Here is a 13,347-nt window from a genome sequence, read left to right as displayed (position 1 = left end):
TTGTGGTACAGGATTGAATTCAACTATGAAGCTATTAGAAAAATAATATAGAGGGCAATGTGGAAGGTGCCAGCAGAGGGAAACAGTGGAACATGTTTACGGATATAGAAGAGCTGAGAAAAAGCTAAAATACAAATCCAAGGGTGGGCAGGAGTTTATTTTATTTAAGGTGGCATTGCAACACTAGTTTTTTTGGGGGGGTTTTCCCAGGGAGGCGGGAATCTTAAATAGAATCTGGGGATTAAATGCAATATATTGTAGTTGGATGTTTATACATGGGTGGACAGATTCTCTGTGATGGGCCCTTCCATCCCCTGCTGCAGATTCTCCTACCACCACCCTAGTCAAGCAGTGATAACAGACCTTACTGTTGGTGTCTAAAGATGAAAATGTCTTCAGAGGAGTCACTGACTTAGTTGAACTTCACCCTAGCATGCCTAACTTGTATCTGAAAGGGAGTGAAAAATGAGAAAAATGCAAACTTTTAAAAAATGTTATCATTTCAAACTGGTTCTTGCAAACATATCAGGGCATTTTTTTTATATACATATATGATCAAACGCACACCCCCAGTAGTAATTTTACAATCTGCAAGTGCAATACATCAAAAGTGGCATAAAACAGACAATATGCATCTGCCAAGATTACTAATAATGTACAATCATATTTGAGTCACAGTTATATAATTGGATCCCTAAATTCCTGACTGATAAGTCTCAGTTATCAGATGAGATCTTATCAGGAGGCATTTCCTTTTCTGGCACGTAGGGATTTTAACCCAGTAGTGCCATCTGCTGAAAATGTGCTTTTTTATACATTTCAGTATAAGAACAGAGCAGTGTTTAATAATTGGATTCATAACAATTTATTCAAGTCTGAATAAGTGTATCTTCAGGGGGGCTTTTAGACAACTTGACTTTTACACAACTATATCAGGGGCTCAAAACTCATCGTATTAAATAATTATTTGATGCATAGAAAAACTTTATAATGTTACTTTTATTATATTTTTAGTAAACATGGTCTACAAGTTGAGTGTGATATGTATCCACTCCAGACTGTTAAATGTTTCAGGCTCATATTTTGTGTTGCTGGCTGGGAAAATCCCTGCCAAATGATCATCAATAAAACTCTGGTAACTGATTTGTAGTGGCATAATATAAGGTCCTTAACAAAGGTAAACATAACACAACCCCAGCACAGTTGAAAATTGCTTTATTTTTCCTGTTATGGCATAAATATGTCAAACATTATCCCACACTGATAGGAAAATGTGTGTTTTCGCAAACGTGCATGCGTCTCATGATCAGTATATTCCATAGGTGTGCTCCTTCCCGTCTCTGTATCTGTCCAGGTAGCGTAGGGGCTGCCGGTGAGGGTATTTGACCTGTGGGGGGTGGTACACTGGAGGCCTGATGAACTCAAACACCGGCTCCCTCATGCCTGCAGAGAGAAGTAGCAGGAAAGCAGACCGTTAAACTCACGTTACTTGCTGTTAGAAAAATGTCGGCCCCCACTTAGATGAACGCTTTAGTGACGAGCCTGGGCACGCACTCTGTTGCGTTTGTCATAGCGTGACTCACTTAGTGTGTTGTGAAAGGTGTTTGTCACGGATTCGTCCCACTGGCATTGAAAGAAGGCCAGGCCCGCAGGAGTCAGACTGTCCTGGTACTTTCTGTAGAAGTCGACGGTCTTAAACGTGCGATGCAGCAGTGAATGGCTGCGAGGAGAGACAACACGTGCTTAGTGTGTTTTTAGTTATCATGCAACGTAACACTTATGTGCTCAGTCAGTACATTTTTGGATCCAGGAGATGTTGAGCTCTGCTAAGCATAAAGACTCCTAAGTCCACTTGTTAAACACATTAGATTTTATTTGTTTGCAGAGCCACCTCATTACATGCAAATACCGGGACTATCAGCCACCTGTCTGACACATATCTAATTAGGTTTGTTTAAGATGAAACCAGCAGCTCCAGTAACAGTGACTAACTCAGGTCCTTTATCATGTTTCAGAAGTTTATGCGATGCTAGCATTTTACAAAAAAGAGGCACCTGATGAAATCTGTTGCTACATCTCTGTACTCTCTAATGCAGGGGTCTCAAACTCCCGGCCCGTGGGCCTGGGGGGGCAGGGGCCAGGAGTTTCTAATGGATCCAAATTTGTATAGCTAAAATGTATCTTTTTTTCTTTATTCCTATTGTGCTCCAGAGCCATGAGTAGAAAAAACTGTCTGAAATGAAGTGCTTAGAGCAATCTGGAGCCTGAACCTGCCCTGTCTCTGCAATCAGAATCAAGATCTGAATGCACTATTGTGCTGAACAAGTTTGCTTTTCCACTTCTATTCTTAATATTTTTATTTTTTTTCACCTCAACTTTTGGCTTAGACATGCACTGACCTCGTTATTTGAAGCCTGTTTATTATGAACATTCACCACTTTAACAATATATAATTATATATAAATGTGAGACATCTGGTCACGAGCACTGAGCGCTGCCCATGGCAGAGTCCTGCTAACTGCTCAAAAATAAACAGCCTCCATTTTAAAGCGGTTAAAACTGATGCATCATTATTGATCATGTAATATATTTTATCAAGTGTCAGCTGCAGATTTTCTCCAGAATATATATATAATTTTTTTATACTAGAGTAGCTTTGCATGGTTCACATTAAATATAAATGTTCCTCATTTATACCGGGCTCGGTGCCGTTCATCCTCCATCTAAAACTGCTCTTTTAGCTCTCTTACCCTCCATTTAAGACAACTTTCTTCAGTTTGGTTGCCTCTCAGAAACAAGATTTAAACAGCTTCTGTGCTCTGCTGTGTGTCTGGCCGTATGAGGTATCAACTCATAACCACATCGTAGAGCCAAGAATAGAAAAACTCTGTAACAGAGTGTTTTAAAACAGCCTGAGAGTTCGCCTCAGATGGGTTACTTGCACATAAAATTATCCCTTATTTGAATCATGTTTAGTATCACCACTATGACCATATATGGAAAAATATAGCAGCTCCATTTTAAGTAAAGGTTCAGGCGGCAGTTGCTGGTCCCTTCACTCAGATTAGTGTTACTCCCACCGCCCGATAGCTCTAACTGAGCAGCAGATGTTTCCTAGAACTTAAATAAATCAGTAATATCTTCAGTAGTTTAGACATTTCCTAACTTTTAAGTTTTCTGGCGCAACTACTAACTTGCTGTTGGGATGGACCTTGTTATTATGGTAACTCCATCCAAACAGAGTATGTCTCCCACCACCTCCTGGCTCTGTTTAGGGTACCGCTCACCATGGCGAGGGTCGGATGTCTTCCTGGAAGTTGATGGCTCCCTCCTGCTTGAAGAGGACGTAAATGTAGCGGTGGAAGCCCGTCCCTCTGGCGGGGAAGGGGGGCAGGTAGTGGCACAGCTCCTCGCCGGCCTGCACTGCTGCGCCCGGGATGTTCCCCCTGCAGAGACAAGCCATCCAAGGCATGAATGTCTGACTCAAATCCAGATTTATTTTGCTTTGCAATGATAACGGCCCATTCTGAAGCCACCAAACTCATGTCAGTCTTCTGGTAGATGGTATATGGAGTTAGTGTAATAGAGTAGAGATAGAGCAGTGAGTCATGTAAGTCAAATTAAAATACCCTGGATTAACTGAATCAAAACATGAAGGCTCAGAAATATATTTACAAGTACAGAAATGAGTGAATGAAAAACATGAACAATCCCCATCAGACAGGTTTTCCCTTCACTCTGATTTAAAGATTCATTTATTTGATATTTCTTGTGAACTTTGCATTGAAATGGTTTCAGCTTTTGAAGGTGGTATCTTGAGATATGGGAGATCATGACAATTTTTTTTTTGCCATATTTCAGTATTTTATAGTTATTGAAAAGTTATTCACTAATCCAGAAAATAATTGGCCAATTAATCAATAAGGAACTACATCAACCGCCTCCAACAAAGCTCAGTACTTTAAAAAACAGACAAGAAAATCGAAACAGTAACCTTGTTTCACAACATGAGGCAAAAACACCATCAGGTGAAACCAGACTATGAAAGAGGAGATGCTAGAAGCTGGTGATGATGTGCGACCCAAATATACACACACGACTCTACCGAGCGCCGCCGGAGCGCTCACCATCTGTACTGCATGTGACAGGAAGAGCAAAAAAGCAGCGCTTTAGGCAACTGGTTACAAACACTTGACCCAAGATGCAACGTTTCCATTTAATTATGTGACAGTCCTGTGCAGCTCCTGAAGAGTTACCAGCTTGAGTTTCTTTAGTTATTGTTAAAGTGTTAAACACACTTATGCTCTCACATTTAATGGGGAAAAAAAAAAAAAACTACCTGGGCTGCTTTTGTGCTTACATTTGATTTATGCTGTCACTGGATGTAAAGCTGCTGCTGGCAACCTTGAGTAGCTTCATGCTTCAAATTAGGTAGTGTATTATCAGTGGCAGTAACTCATTAGAAAAGAGGGAAAATGCCCTTCATTTACTAATAAATGCTGCTGACTGAAAGCTGCAAACATTAAAAAACAAGCATTGTTCAGCAAACCAACGGCCTCCCTGTTAGTGTGCATCCTGCTCGACCTTCTGAGCCACAGTCTTAGCGTGATTCCTCAGAACAGACCCATACATACAGACCCATAACCATGCAGCATAACGGAGCCTCCTGATTCTTTTGAAGTGTTTGTCAACCAGCTGTATCCACAGCTGGCCACAAGATGTCTCCCTTTCCATAAAAATTGCACTTCTGTACACCGGTGACTTGGATTCTGAACTAGTTTTGACATCAAAATCCTACTCCTATGAATACTTATGGATTACACTCCTCAGTTACACTCTGAGTTTGTGTTTCCACAGACAAACTCACTAAATGATGCTCACACAGCCAAATGAAGGAACTGTAATCATACATTGTTAGCCATATGGTTTTAAAGCTTATGTGACGATCCAAGCATACTCACACAAGCCAGTGGACATATTCTGCCTCATTATCCTGAAGATGCTCATCTGGAAGAAAAAAAAAAAGCCCCTTTATTTAATTTGGACAGTTACTTATGTGGATGTAGTGAAGAGAGTCAGTCTTTATTAGAACTGTCCAGTGAGACCTTTTGCCTGTTTTCTACTAGTACCTACTCGGCTAGACTCTACTCAGTTTTACTTGTTTTCCATTACAATTGAGTACCGCCTCAACAGGCAGCCAGTGATGTAATTTGTATGCGACACAAACACAAACAGTCGCTCCGTCTCGCTCCCGCTGGATTCTGCTGTTAGCCGCCAAACACAAAAACATCTGTGTTGGTTTGCGTGTAGCCGTTTCCCTCGTTGGCGAGTATCAAAAACAGCGGGTTTGTTTATTGTAAAGGAATTGCTCTCATGACTCATCTAGTGACATCACTGCCTGGCCAATCAGTGGCATGCAGTCTGTTGACGTCACAATTTCGGATTGACTCGGCACGCTTGGAACCGCAGCAGAGTAGATAGTAAAAAAGTACCTGGTACCGGTTACTAGCACCTGATGGAAAACCCAAAAAATCGAGTCGAGCTGAGTAGGTATCAATGGATTTGTGTTTACCTGGACAGGTAAGCAGCAGGGTCCAGAGGGAGCCCTCCTCTGCATTGAAGCTGATCTGCGGAGCTGATGCTGCCTAAAGGTCCACAGAAAAAACAAAGAATATGGTGTGAGAAGATTTATACGGGTGGAAAAAAAAACACACAGACAATAGAATCAGAATCTCTTAATGTACCTCGGTGGGAGACAGCTGATTCCCATAGTGCACGTGAGTGCTGTTATCCTGGCTGTAGCAGATCTTTAGCGTGACCTGAGGTAGAAAATAAGCCATGGAGAAGAGATCTCTGAAGACCCCATAATGGTCTGCAAGTCTTTTAATGTGAAACGGGCCGCTTGTCTCCTCCCAGGTTTCCTGCACTCGATCCAGAGGGATCTTAACTGGTGGGCAAGAAGAGAAATGTTGCCACATGGTGCCTCCATTGAGTACCCGAAGCACTGATTAAAAACTGAAATAAGCTTACACGTGCGCAGACGAGACGCCCGCTCCAGCTCAATGTTCTTCTTGTTCTCCTTCATCACCTGCCTCCTCCTCCTCACTTCTTTGGTTCTGGCGGGTTGACAGTAGGGCAGCCCAATGTCCACTCGCTCAGCGCCTTCAAAGACAAAATCCATTCACGCTCTCTCAAGTTTTAACTGTGAAAAAATAAAATTTATCAGACACTATTTCACCAGTTCCATCATCTCACCGTGCTCAGGATCAGCTTTTCCCACGTAGCTCCTGTAAGTCTTCCACCAAACGTTCTTCTTCTTTGCCTCCTCCGCTTGCCTGAAGTAACGATTGTAGCTGCGATACTTCTCTATCAATGCCAGGTTTTTAACATCAATCTCTTCATTCGGCATTGGACCCACAGGAGGAACCCGTCTGCAGAGCAGCGCTGGAAACATCCCAAACAGTTAGACACGTCACAAAGAAGATGTGCCAGCCATTTGCACACTTTTCCTGTTGCAGTCCTGTTCTACTCAGCTGCAGCTAGAGTACTGACAGGGACGAGAAAGAGAGAGCAGATTTCTCCCATATTGGCTTCTCTTCATTGGCTCCCTGTTAAATCTAGAATAGAATTTAAAATCCTTCTCCTCACCTACAAGGTCTTGAATAATCAGGCCCCATCTTATCTCAAAGACCTCATAGTCCCATATCACCCCAACAGAGCACTTCACTCTCAGACTGCTGGCTTACTTGTGGTTCCTAGGATACTTAAGAGTAGAATGGGAGGCAGAGCCTTCAGCTTTCAGGCCCCTCTTCTGTGGAACCAGCTCCCAGCTTGGATTCAGGAGACAGAGACCCTCTCTATTTTTAAGATTAGGCTTAAAACTTTCCTTTATGATCAAGCTTATAGTTAAGAGACTATGCTTCTGTTCAATCAAAATTACTGAGCTGAATTTTAATCAAACTTAGTGGAGAAGAAAGAAGAATCCATCAGATTTTCATACATAGCTGGGCCACTTTGTTTAAAACTGTGAAATAAGATACTGACTTCTGTGGAGGACTGCACACTATCAGTGCCCTTCTATTTTGTTTGTAGGCAAGGTTATGTACAAACTACAGGCCGAATGTTGAGAAATGTGGTGGTAAGGAAGAAAAAGCAGAAAAAAATCTAACAAATTTTGACTTGTATCAAGATCACCTTCTTTAACGTTGAAAAAATTGCCAATAAAGCCCTGGCAGAGGATGCACTCTCCAGGTTTGTGTGATTAAGATTGTGCAAAAACTACTAAAGGTGAATTACCATATAAGTCGATCTTAGTAAAACAAAGAAACAATTACTATTTGATGCAAACCATTTGTTTTAAAATTGCAAAATAAGGCACTAGCTTTGGCAGAGGATGCAGTCTGCCCATTTATACTATTACAGCCCCTGAGCTGTGTCACACAACCTTTTTTTTTTTTTTTTTTTCTTGAGAAACGTTTAGCTTATTTATTCGTCGCAGGTGGTGTCAGGAAGAGGGCAGCGTGCATCAGCGCTCTGCTTCAGCTAATGTAACCTGACACGGCATTTTGTGCATTCAGAAAGTTCAGGTAGTATTTTCAGAAATGTAAAACAGAATATTACTTAGTTAAGTTTGCCATACCTGTTGTGATAAATGTCCTCGCATTACTGACCCCTAAATCTGCCCCGGTTCGTAAGGTAGCAGAACAAACTGTGCGCAGCGCCATCTTGGAATAACTATCCCCGCCCCCTGGCCTTTTTTTTCTTTTTCTTTTTTTTTTTTTAATAAGTTACGGTGGCCGAAAGGAATAAAACGAGTCTTATTGCATTTATATTTCAAAATTAAATATGAATTATACATAATTTGATTGCAGTCGACCGCTATTTCACATTAAATAAACCAAACCAGACAAATGTTATAGTGTCATAATGTATAAAAAAACAAACAAACAAAAAAACGATCGACACAAATTAAGCAGTACAGTCTTTGCTCCTTTATATTGTACAGAACTACAATTTGCCTCCTAAAATATGAAATACATATGAAATACTGCGGATATTTTTCTTCATCGCTTTCTCGAAAACGCGTGAAAGCGTCATTTTTTGCGTCTTACGTCATCAGGGAAGCTTCTACTGACGATTTTCACTCAGTGTTGTGCGCGAATGTATCTGTTTACGTGGTAAGAATGATTTTTGTGTCTGTTGTACAGTATCTTGGTGGTAACTGTGCTCTATTTTAAGCTAATATCTTTGGGTCATTTGAATATTTTGACACGTATTCGTTCCCAAGAGTCCGAGCTAACGTTAGATGACTTGAATGCATGCTAACGCTGGCTAACGTTAGCGCTTCCGTTCACTTGTGTGGCAGCTGAAATTACCATTGGGACTGCTGCTTTCCCTTGGCTTTGCTGCTACTCTGATAACTATCCCTATAAATTTTAAGGCAGTTTTGAAAGAATATCTGTCCTTCTTTAAAAAATAAAAAAAACATTTTTAATAAAGTGAAGTTGTTTCTCTTGAAAGCTGTCACATCATGAGCAGCCTCATCCTTTTCTTTTTCTTTTTTTATCCACAGAGATGTCTGCCATGTCTACCGAAATGGAGTCTCAGAATGGAAATCTAAACTGCTCCATATGCCTGGAGTGTTTCCGGTACCCTGTAACCATCCCCTGTGGTCACACCTTCTGTAAGCACTGCATTACCAAGCACTGGGACACCAAAAGCCAGGCTGACATTGGCCCTCAGTGCCCCATCTGCAATGAAGAGTTCAAAACCAGACCTGTGCTGAGGCGTAATGTGTCCCTGTCAGTCCTGGCAGAGACTGCAAACAGCGCAGGCCCCTCCTGTAGGGAGACCCTGGTGAGAGGAGGTGAAGGGGCCAGAGCCATGTTGCTGTGCGAGCGCCATAAAAAGCCTCTGGTTTATTACTGCAGACAGGACAAGATGTCTGTGTGCTGTGAATGTGGCATCTCAGAGTGCGCGAACCACGAAAGGGTCATGCTGGAGGCAGAAAGGGAAACTCAAGAGGTATAAAAGAACAATGCATCCTCAGCTTTTTAGCTGGGAGTGGAATATAGATTGTGGTCATTAAATATTATATGACTGTGTCAATATGTTTTCCTTTACAGCTGCTGCTGGACAGGAAGAATATGGAGGTGGGGAAACTGATTGAAGAGATGGAGAAAAGTATAAATGACTTGGCTGAGAATATTGATCAAGCTAAGGTAAACTCACGCTAAGCCTTTGTGCTTAACAAAAACTGATGTCGCTCTCCATGAAAGAAAGAAATCAGGACTCAACCACGTGTTCCCAAATTTAACAAAGCAAACATGAAACTGAACATATTTTAAATCAACAGGTCACTCTTGATCAGACGTCAGCCTGGGTGAATGCCAAATTTTCCAGCCTGATGAAAATCCTGGCTGAGAAGCAGGAGGCGACGGCGCTTTTTATCGAGATGCAAAAGCAGGCAGCGCTCACAGAGGCAGAGACACGACTAGCCGAACTTGAAGAGCGCTCCCACGTGCTCAAAGAGAGCCGAGGCCAAATTGCAGCGCTGCACGATCTCTCTGATGCAGACCTCATCAGGGTTTGTACCCCTGCCTTTACATGTTTACTGAAACAAAAACCACATTGATGGGCCGGATCTGGCGCTTTGTTGCGTTGCAGGTGGTTCCACACACAGGTGGTAAAAGTAAGATTGTCCTGTCCCTGTGAGGTGAGGTTTTAACGGAGCATACCCAAGAGGAGCTTCCTGCTGCTAGATGGCTGCACAAGCATTTTTTAAATCAATAAGTGTGGTCTTAATTAAATAACAGCTCAAAAGAAAATTGAATCTGTGTTTAAGTACTACTGACAGATTAAAACAACAAAATGAGATTTATTCAAATAGGTGTGCACATAGATGATGCAAAGCTATAGACTGACCCTGCTGGTAAATAAAAGCTGGAATTAGCTTTCAAAGCCAACACTCGAGTGTCTGAAAACCTTCATTCTGTCTAAAGGCCAGCAGGTGGCGGCTTCTCAGGTTGCAAAGGGAAGTCTGGGGACGTTGCCTTAATGTTCCCTTTATTTATCATCTCGTTAAGCACTTTTCTTATAAATTTATTTTCTCAGTTTTTAGTTTCGAGTCTTATTGATGGTCATTTTGTAAATTATGGTCTCCGCTCTGCTTTTGATATCTGGGTTCAAAGCGACAGAAAATATTCAGTGTCATTCCCATCTGTGGGTAACGTCACAGTGGCTTCTTCTTCTTCTTTTTCTTACATATCTATAGTCTGCGGGTCAGACACATAGAGGCATTATTTGACCCAGCTATGGCAAGAATTGCACAATTTAACAGAAACAATGCCTCCAATCTAATAACCACAAATTTTACGGGCCTATATCATGATATGGTAATATGACAATGACTGCTGTCTTTGAAGTGTCTTTAAGTTTTTGTTAAAAGACAAAAAAATTTAATTAATTTAACAATTGCAGACACATCCTGAACTCACTGTTTCAGTAATCAATCAAACTTCTGCCCGTTCATCAAAGCTGTGTCTGAAACGTGTCTTCACAGGGATCAATGCACATAGAGGTCCCACGCTTCAAGGAAATTCCCACAGATGTGACTTCGAACCTGCAGGATCGATTAAACGGCATCACAGACATCCTCTCCCGAGTCTCTAAGCTGGTGTCTGAGGACCTGGAGAAGGCTGTGAGCACGGCTGTGGGTCATGACAAAGATGGTAACCTGCCACTGGGAATGATGTAGCATGTTAGCTTGATTTGTCATCAGAATGTGTTCTCATGCATGCTTTTGGTTTCCAGGTTCTCCTCAGGATAAGAGGCCAGTACTAGCTGTGGTTCCCAGTCCTGCTGCTCCGTCCCACCCCGTAGGGAAGGAGGGCCTCAGTGCTTGTGAGTCCTGAGAGACATTATATGTTTAAGGACCTTTAAGGCTCTTCTAGGTCACAGTTCCTGCTCTGACCTGCCTGATTAACTTTCTTCCTTCTTACAGACCGATGCTCTCTGACTTTTGACCCCCGGACAGCAAATGGGCACCTAGTTCTTTCCCAAGAAAACCGGAGGGCTGAGCACTTGACCTCAGGGCCACGTGCTGTCCCCGCACACGAAGCCCGCTTTGATTATACCTGGCAGGTGCTCTGCTTTCAGGGATTCAAACATGGCCAGCACTACTGGGAGCTGGAGGTGTCCAAGCCTTGGGCCTACCTCGGGGTAAGGATATCATAATGCTGTGTACATTGGCTGTGACCCATAAGCACGTACACGTACTCGGTAGTAGACTTACACTGATGTGGCTGATTGGTGTAGGTAGAGAAACAACCAAAAGCTTGTTCACACACATCCTTTTCCCCAGGTAACCTACGAGACCATCCCCAGGAAGGAGAAGGGCAAGAGGTGCATGGTGGGTATGAATGAACTGTCCTGGAGCCTGCAGCTGGACGAGCACCAGCTCAGCGCCTGGCACAACGGCCGGCGGGAGACCCTCCCGGGCCACTCCCATCACAGCCGCATCGGCATGCTGCTGGACTACGAGGCGGGTACGCTGACCTACTACGGAGACGGGCAGACCAGGCTGCACGCCTTCCACTGTGCCTTCACCCAGGAGCTGTTTCCCGCCTGCTGGATAGGAGAGGGGGTCAGCATCACCCTCTGCTCCACATGAGCCGGCGAAAAAAGGAAGTGGAACTGTAGGAAGCACTATGAAACGTGGCCACAATCTGACTTGAGTTAAGGACCCCGCCCACCCCACCCGCAAACAGTCTAGGAGCTTTTTTTAAAAAACATTTTTCTCTTGTGGGACGGCTCCTTCCAGCATTGTTTTTAGTAGTAGAACTGACTGACTGGCATTTTCCCCCCTAACATGTTTGCCACTTGGTTTTCCATTGTCACTTACCACAACACTGCTAAGGAAACGGTTACATACTCTGCCTTTAAAGGGGACTTACAGTTTTAATACACACTAATTCATTCTGTTTAGTTTTTTTTAAATATGTGTTAAATAATCTTCAGCTGTCCACTTTCAGGTTGGGGGAACAAAAACAGTCCCAGCTCAGTGGATCACACTTCTGAACTCTCATTACCTAAAATAATTTTTAGTGTTGCATTACAAAACAGTGAGCACTCACTGTAGAGGTTCAGGCTCAAAAGCAGGTGACTCATCATGAGACACTGAACTCTTCACACATGCTGGATTGTGTCTTTGGTTAGGACATCCAGTCCAGTTGAAACACAGGTTCTTTTTTCCAGGACGTGTGCAGTGTTCTGAGTGGAAAAATAGTTACTGAGGTGCAGGTGAGTGCATCAGTAACACTGTGTTGTGGTACTGTGCCAACACAGGATTGAACACACTACTCCTTGCATATGTCAGATTAGACTATCCCTGACTGCTCTGCTCTGAAACAGGTCACTGAGGGTTACATGTGAAAGTAGGTAACACTTCAGTTTCTTACAGATTGAAGATGACCTATTGCACTCGTTCCTACTGTGGGTTGGGCCCCATTTAAAGCAATATGAGTTGAATATAAGGGAATTTTATGATTATTTTGTTGAGGCAAAGGTAATATTGGTATTGGCCTTTTATATTAAAAAAAAAAGACATTTTAATGTGGCTGCGTGTCTCCTGTGTGATATCCGCTCTCATTGATGTCACACAGTGCAGTCTGAAGCCTGAACTCATTATTTGAAGCTTTGTCCATGTTTAACATGAAAATCCAGCACTAACAGAAAATAAAGCAGAATAGGTCCCTTTAAAAACACGGTTCTGGGCAGCTGCCTGTTGTAGCCTTATGTTCGTCACACACAATGAATGATGGACACTGATGAAAGTCCACCTGTGCCAGCGTCCACATACAAATGAAAACAAAGATAAGAGCTAAAAATTGTACTCCTACATGCCCAAACTTCTCAGTGCTTCTTTTTACGTGAGCGCTGAGCTCAATCTACAGAAATACATGAGCTTGTGTTTCCACGGTGTGGACGGTTCCACGCTGCTCTTTACAAACCTGCTGTCGGTGAAAAACTGTCTCAGGCTGTAGCGTTACTACTGAGAGGACAGAACTGAAACTCGAAGGCCACGTTATCACCGGGGGATCTGATCATGAATGCACAAATGGTGTTGAACTGGAATCTGATGTATTCTCCTGATGTGAGTTTTTTTGGCAGGTGTTCAGTCCCAGGTGTCTTTTAGATGATGACGGTTTACAAAGCTTAGCTGAGAACTTTGGCACATTTGAAGTGAACTGCTGTGGATTTGCACAAACTGAAGATAAGGAGTGACTGAGAGAAGCATATTTGGCTGTCTTGGCCTAATGATTGGGGGGGGGGGGGGGGGGGGCGGGG

The 13,347-nt window shown here is 42.8% G+C and overlaps 2 protein-coding genes across 2 annotated transcripts; one reads left to right on the top strand and one right to left on the bottom strand.

Annotated features, from left to right (window-relative positions):
- Positions 1-1,181: 1,181 nt before the first annotated feature.
- mrpl38 (mitochondrial ribosomal protein L38) lies at positions 1,182-7,739 on the bottom strand. Its single transcript, XM_030755314.1, has 9 exons — positions 7,640-7,739; positions 6,256-6,444; positions 6,031-6,162; positions 5,745-5,947; positions 5,573-5,645; positions 4,962-5,007; positions 3,288-3,446; positions 1,584-1,720; positions 1,182-1,443 (listed from the first exon to the last, which is right to left on the bottom strand). Exons 1-9 carry the CDS (start codon positions 7,722-7,724, stop codon positions 1,307-1,309), a joined length of 1,161 nt encoding a protein of 386 aa, XP_030611174.1. The 5' UTR covers positions 7,725-7,739; the 3' UTR covers positions 1,182-1,306.
- Positions 7,740-8,042: 303 nt separating this feature from the next.
- On the top strand, positions 8,043-13,318 carry trim65 (tripartite motif containing 65). Its single transcript, XM_030755100.1, has 8 exons — positions 8,043-8,177; positions 8,573-9,024; positions 9,126-9,221; positions 9,356-9,586; positions 10,562-10,730; positions 10,813-10,902; positions 11,003-11,220; positions 11,363-13,318. Exons 2-8 carry the CDS (start codon positions 8,575-8,577, stop codon positions 11,669-11,671), a joined length of 1,563 nt encoding a protein of 520 aa, XP_030610960.1. The 5' UTR covers positions 8,043-8,177; positions 8,573-8,574; the 3' UTR covers positions 11,672-13,318.
- The last annotated feature ends 29 nt before the right edge of the window (positions 13,319-13,347 follow it).

This window comes from Archocentrus centrarchus, chromosome 19 (genome assembly GCF_007364275.1).
Source record: "Archocentrus centrarchus isolate MPI-CPG fArcCen1 chromosome 19, fArcCen1, whole genome shotgun sequence".
NCBI lineage: Eukaryota > Metazoa > Chordata > Actinopteri > Cichliformes > Cichlidae > Archocentrus > Archocentrus centrarchus.
Note: the sequence above shows the minus strand (reverse complement) of the source record. Positions and strands in the feature narration are given on the sequence as shown.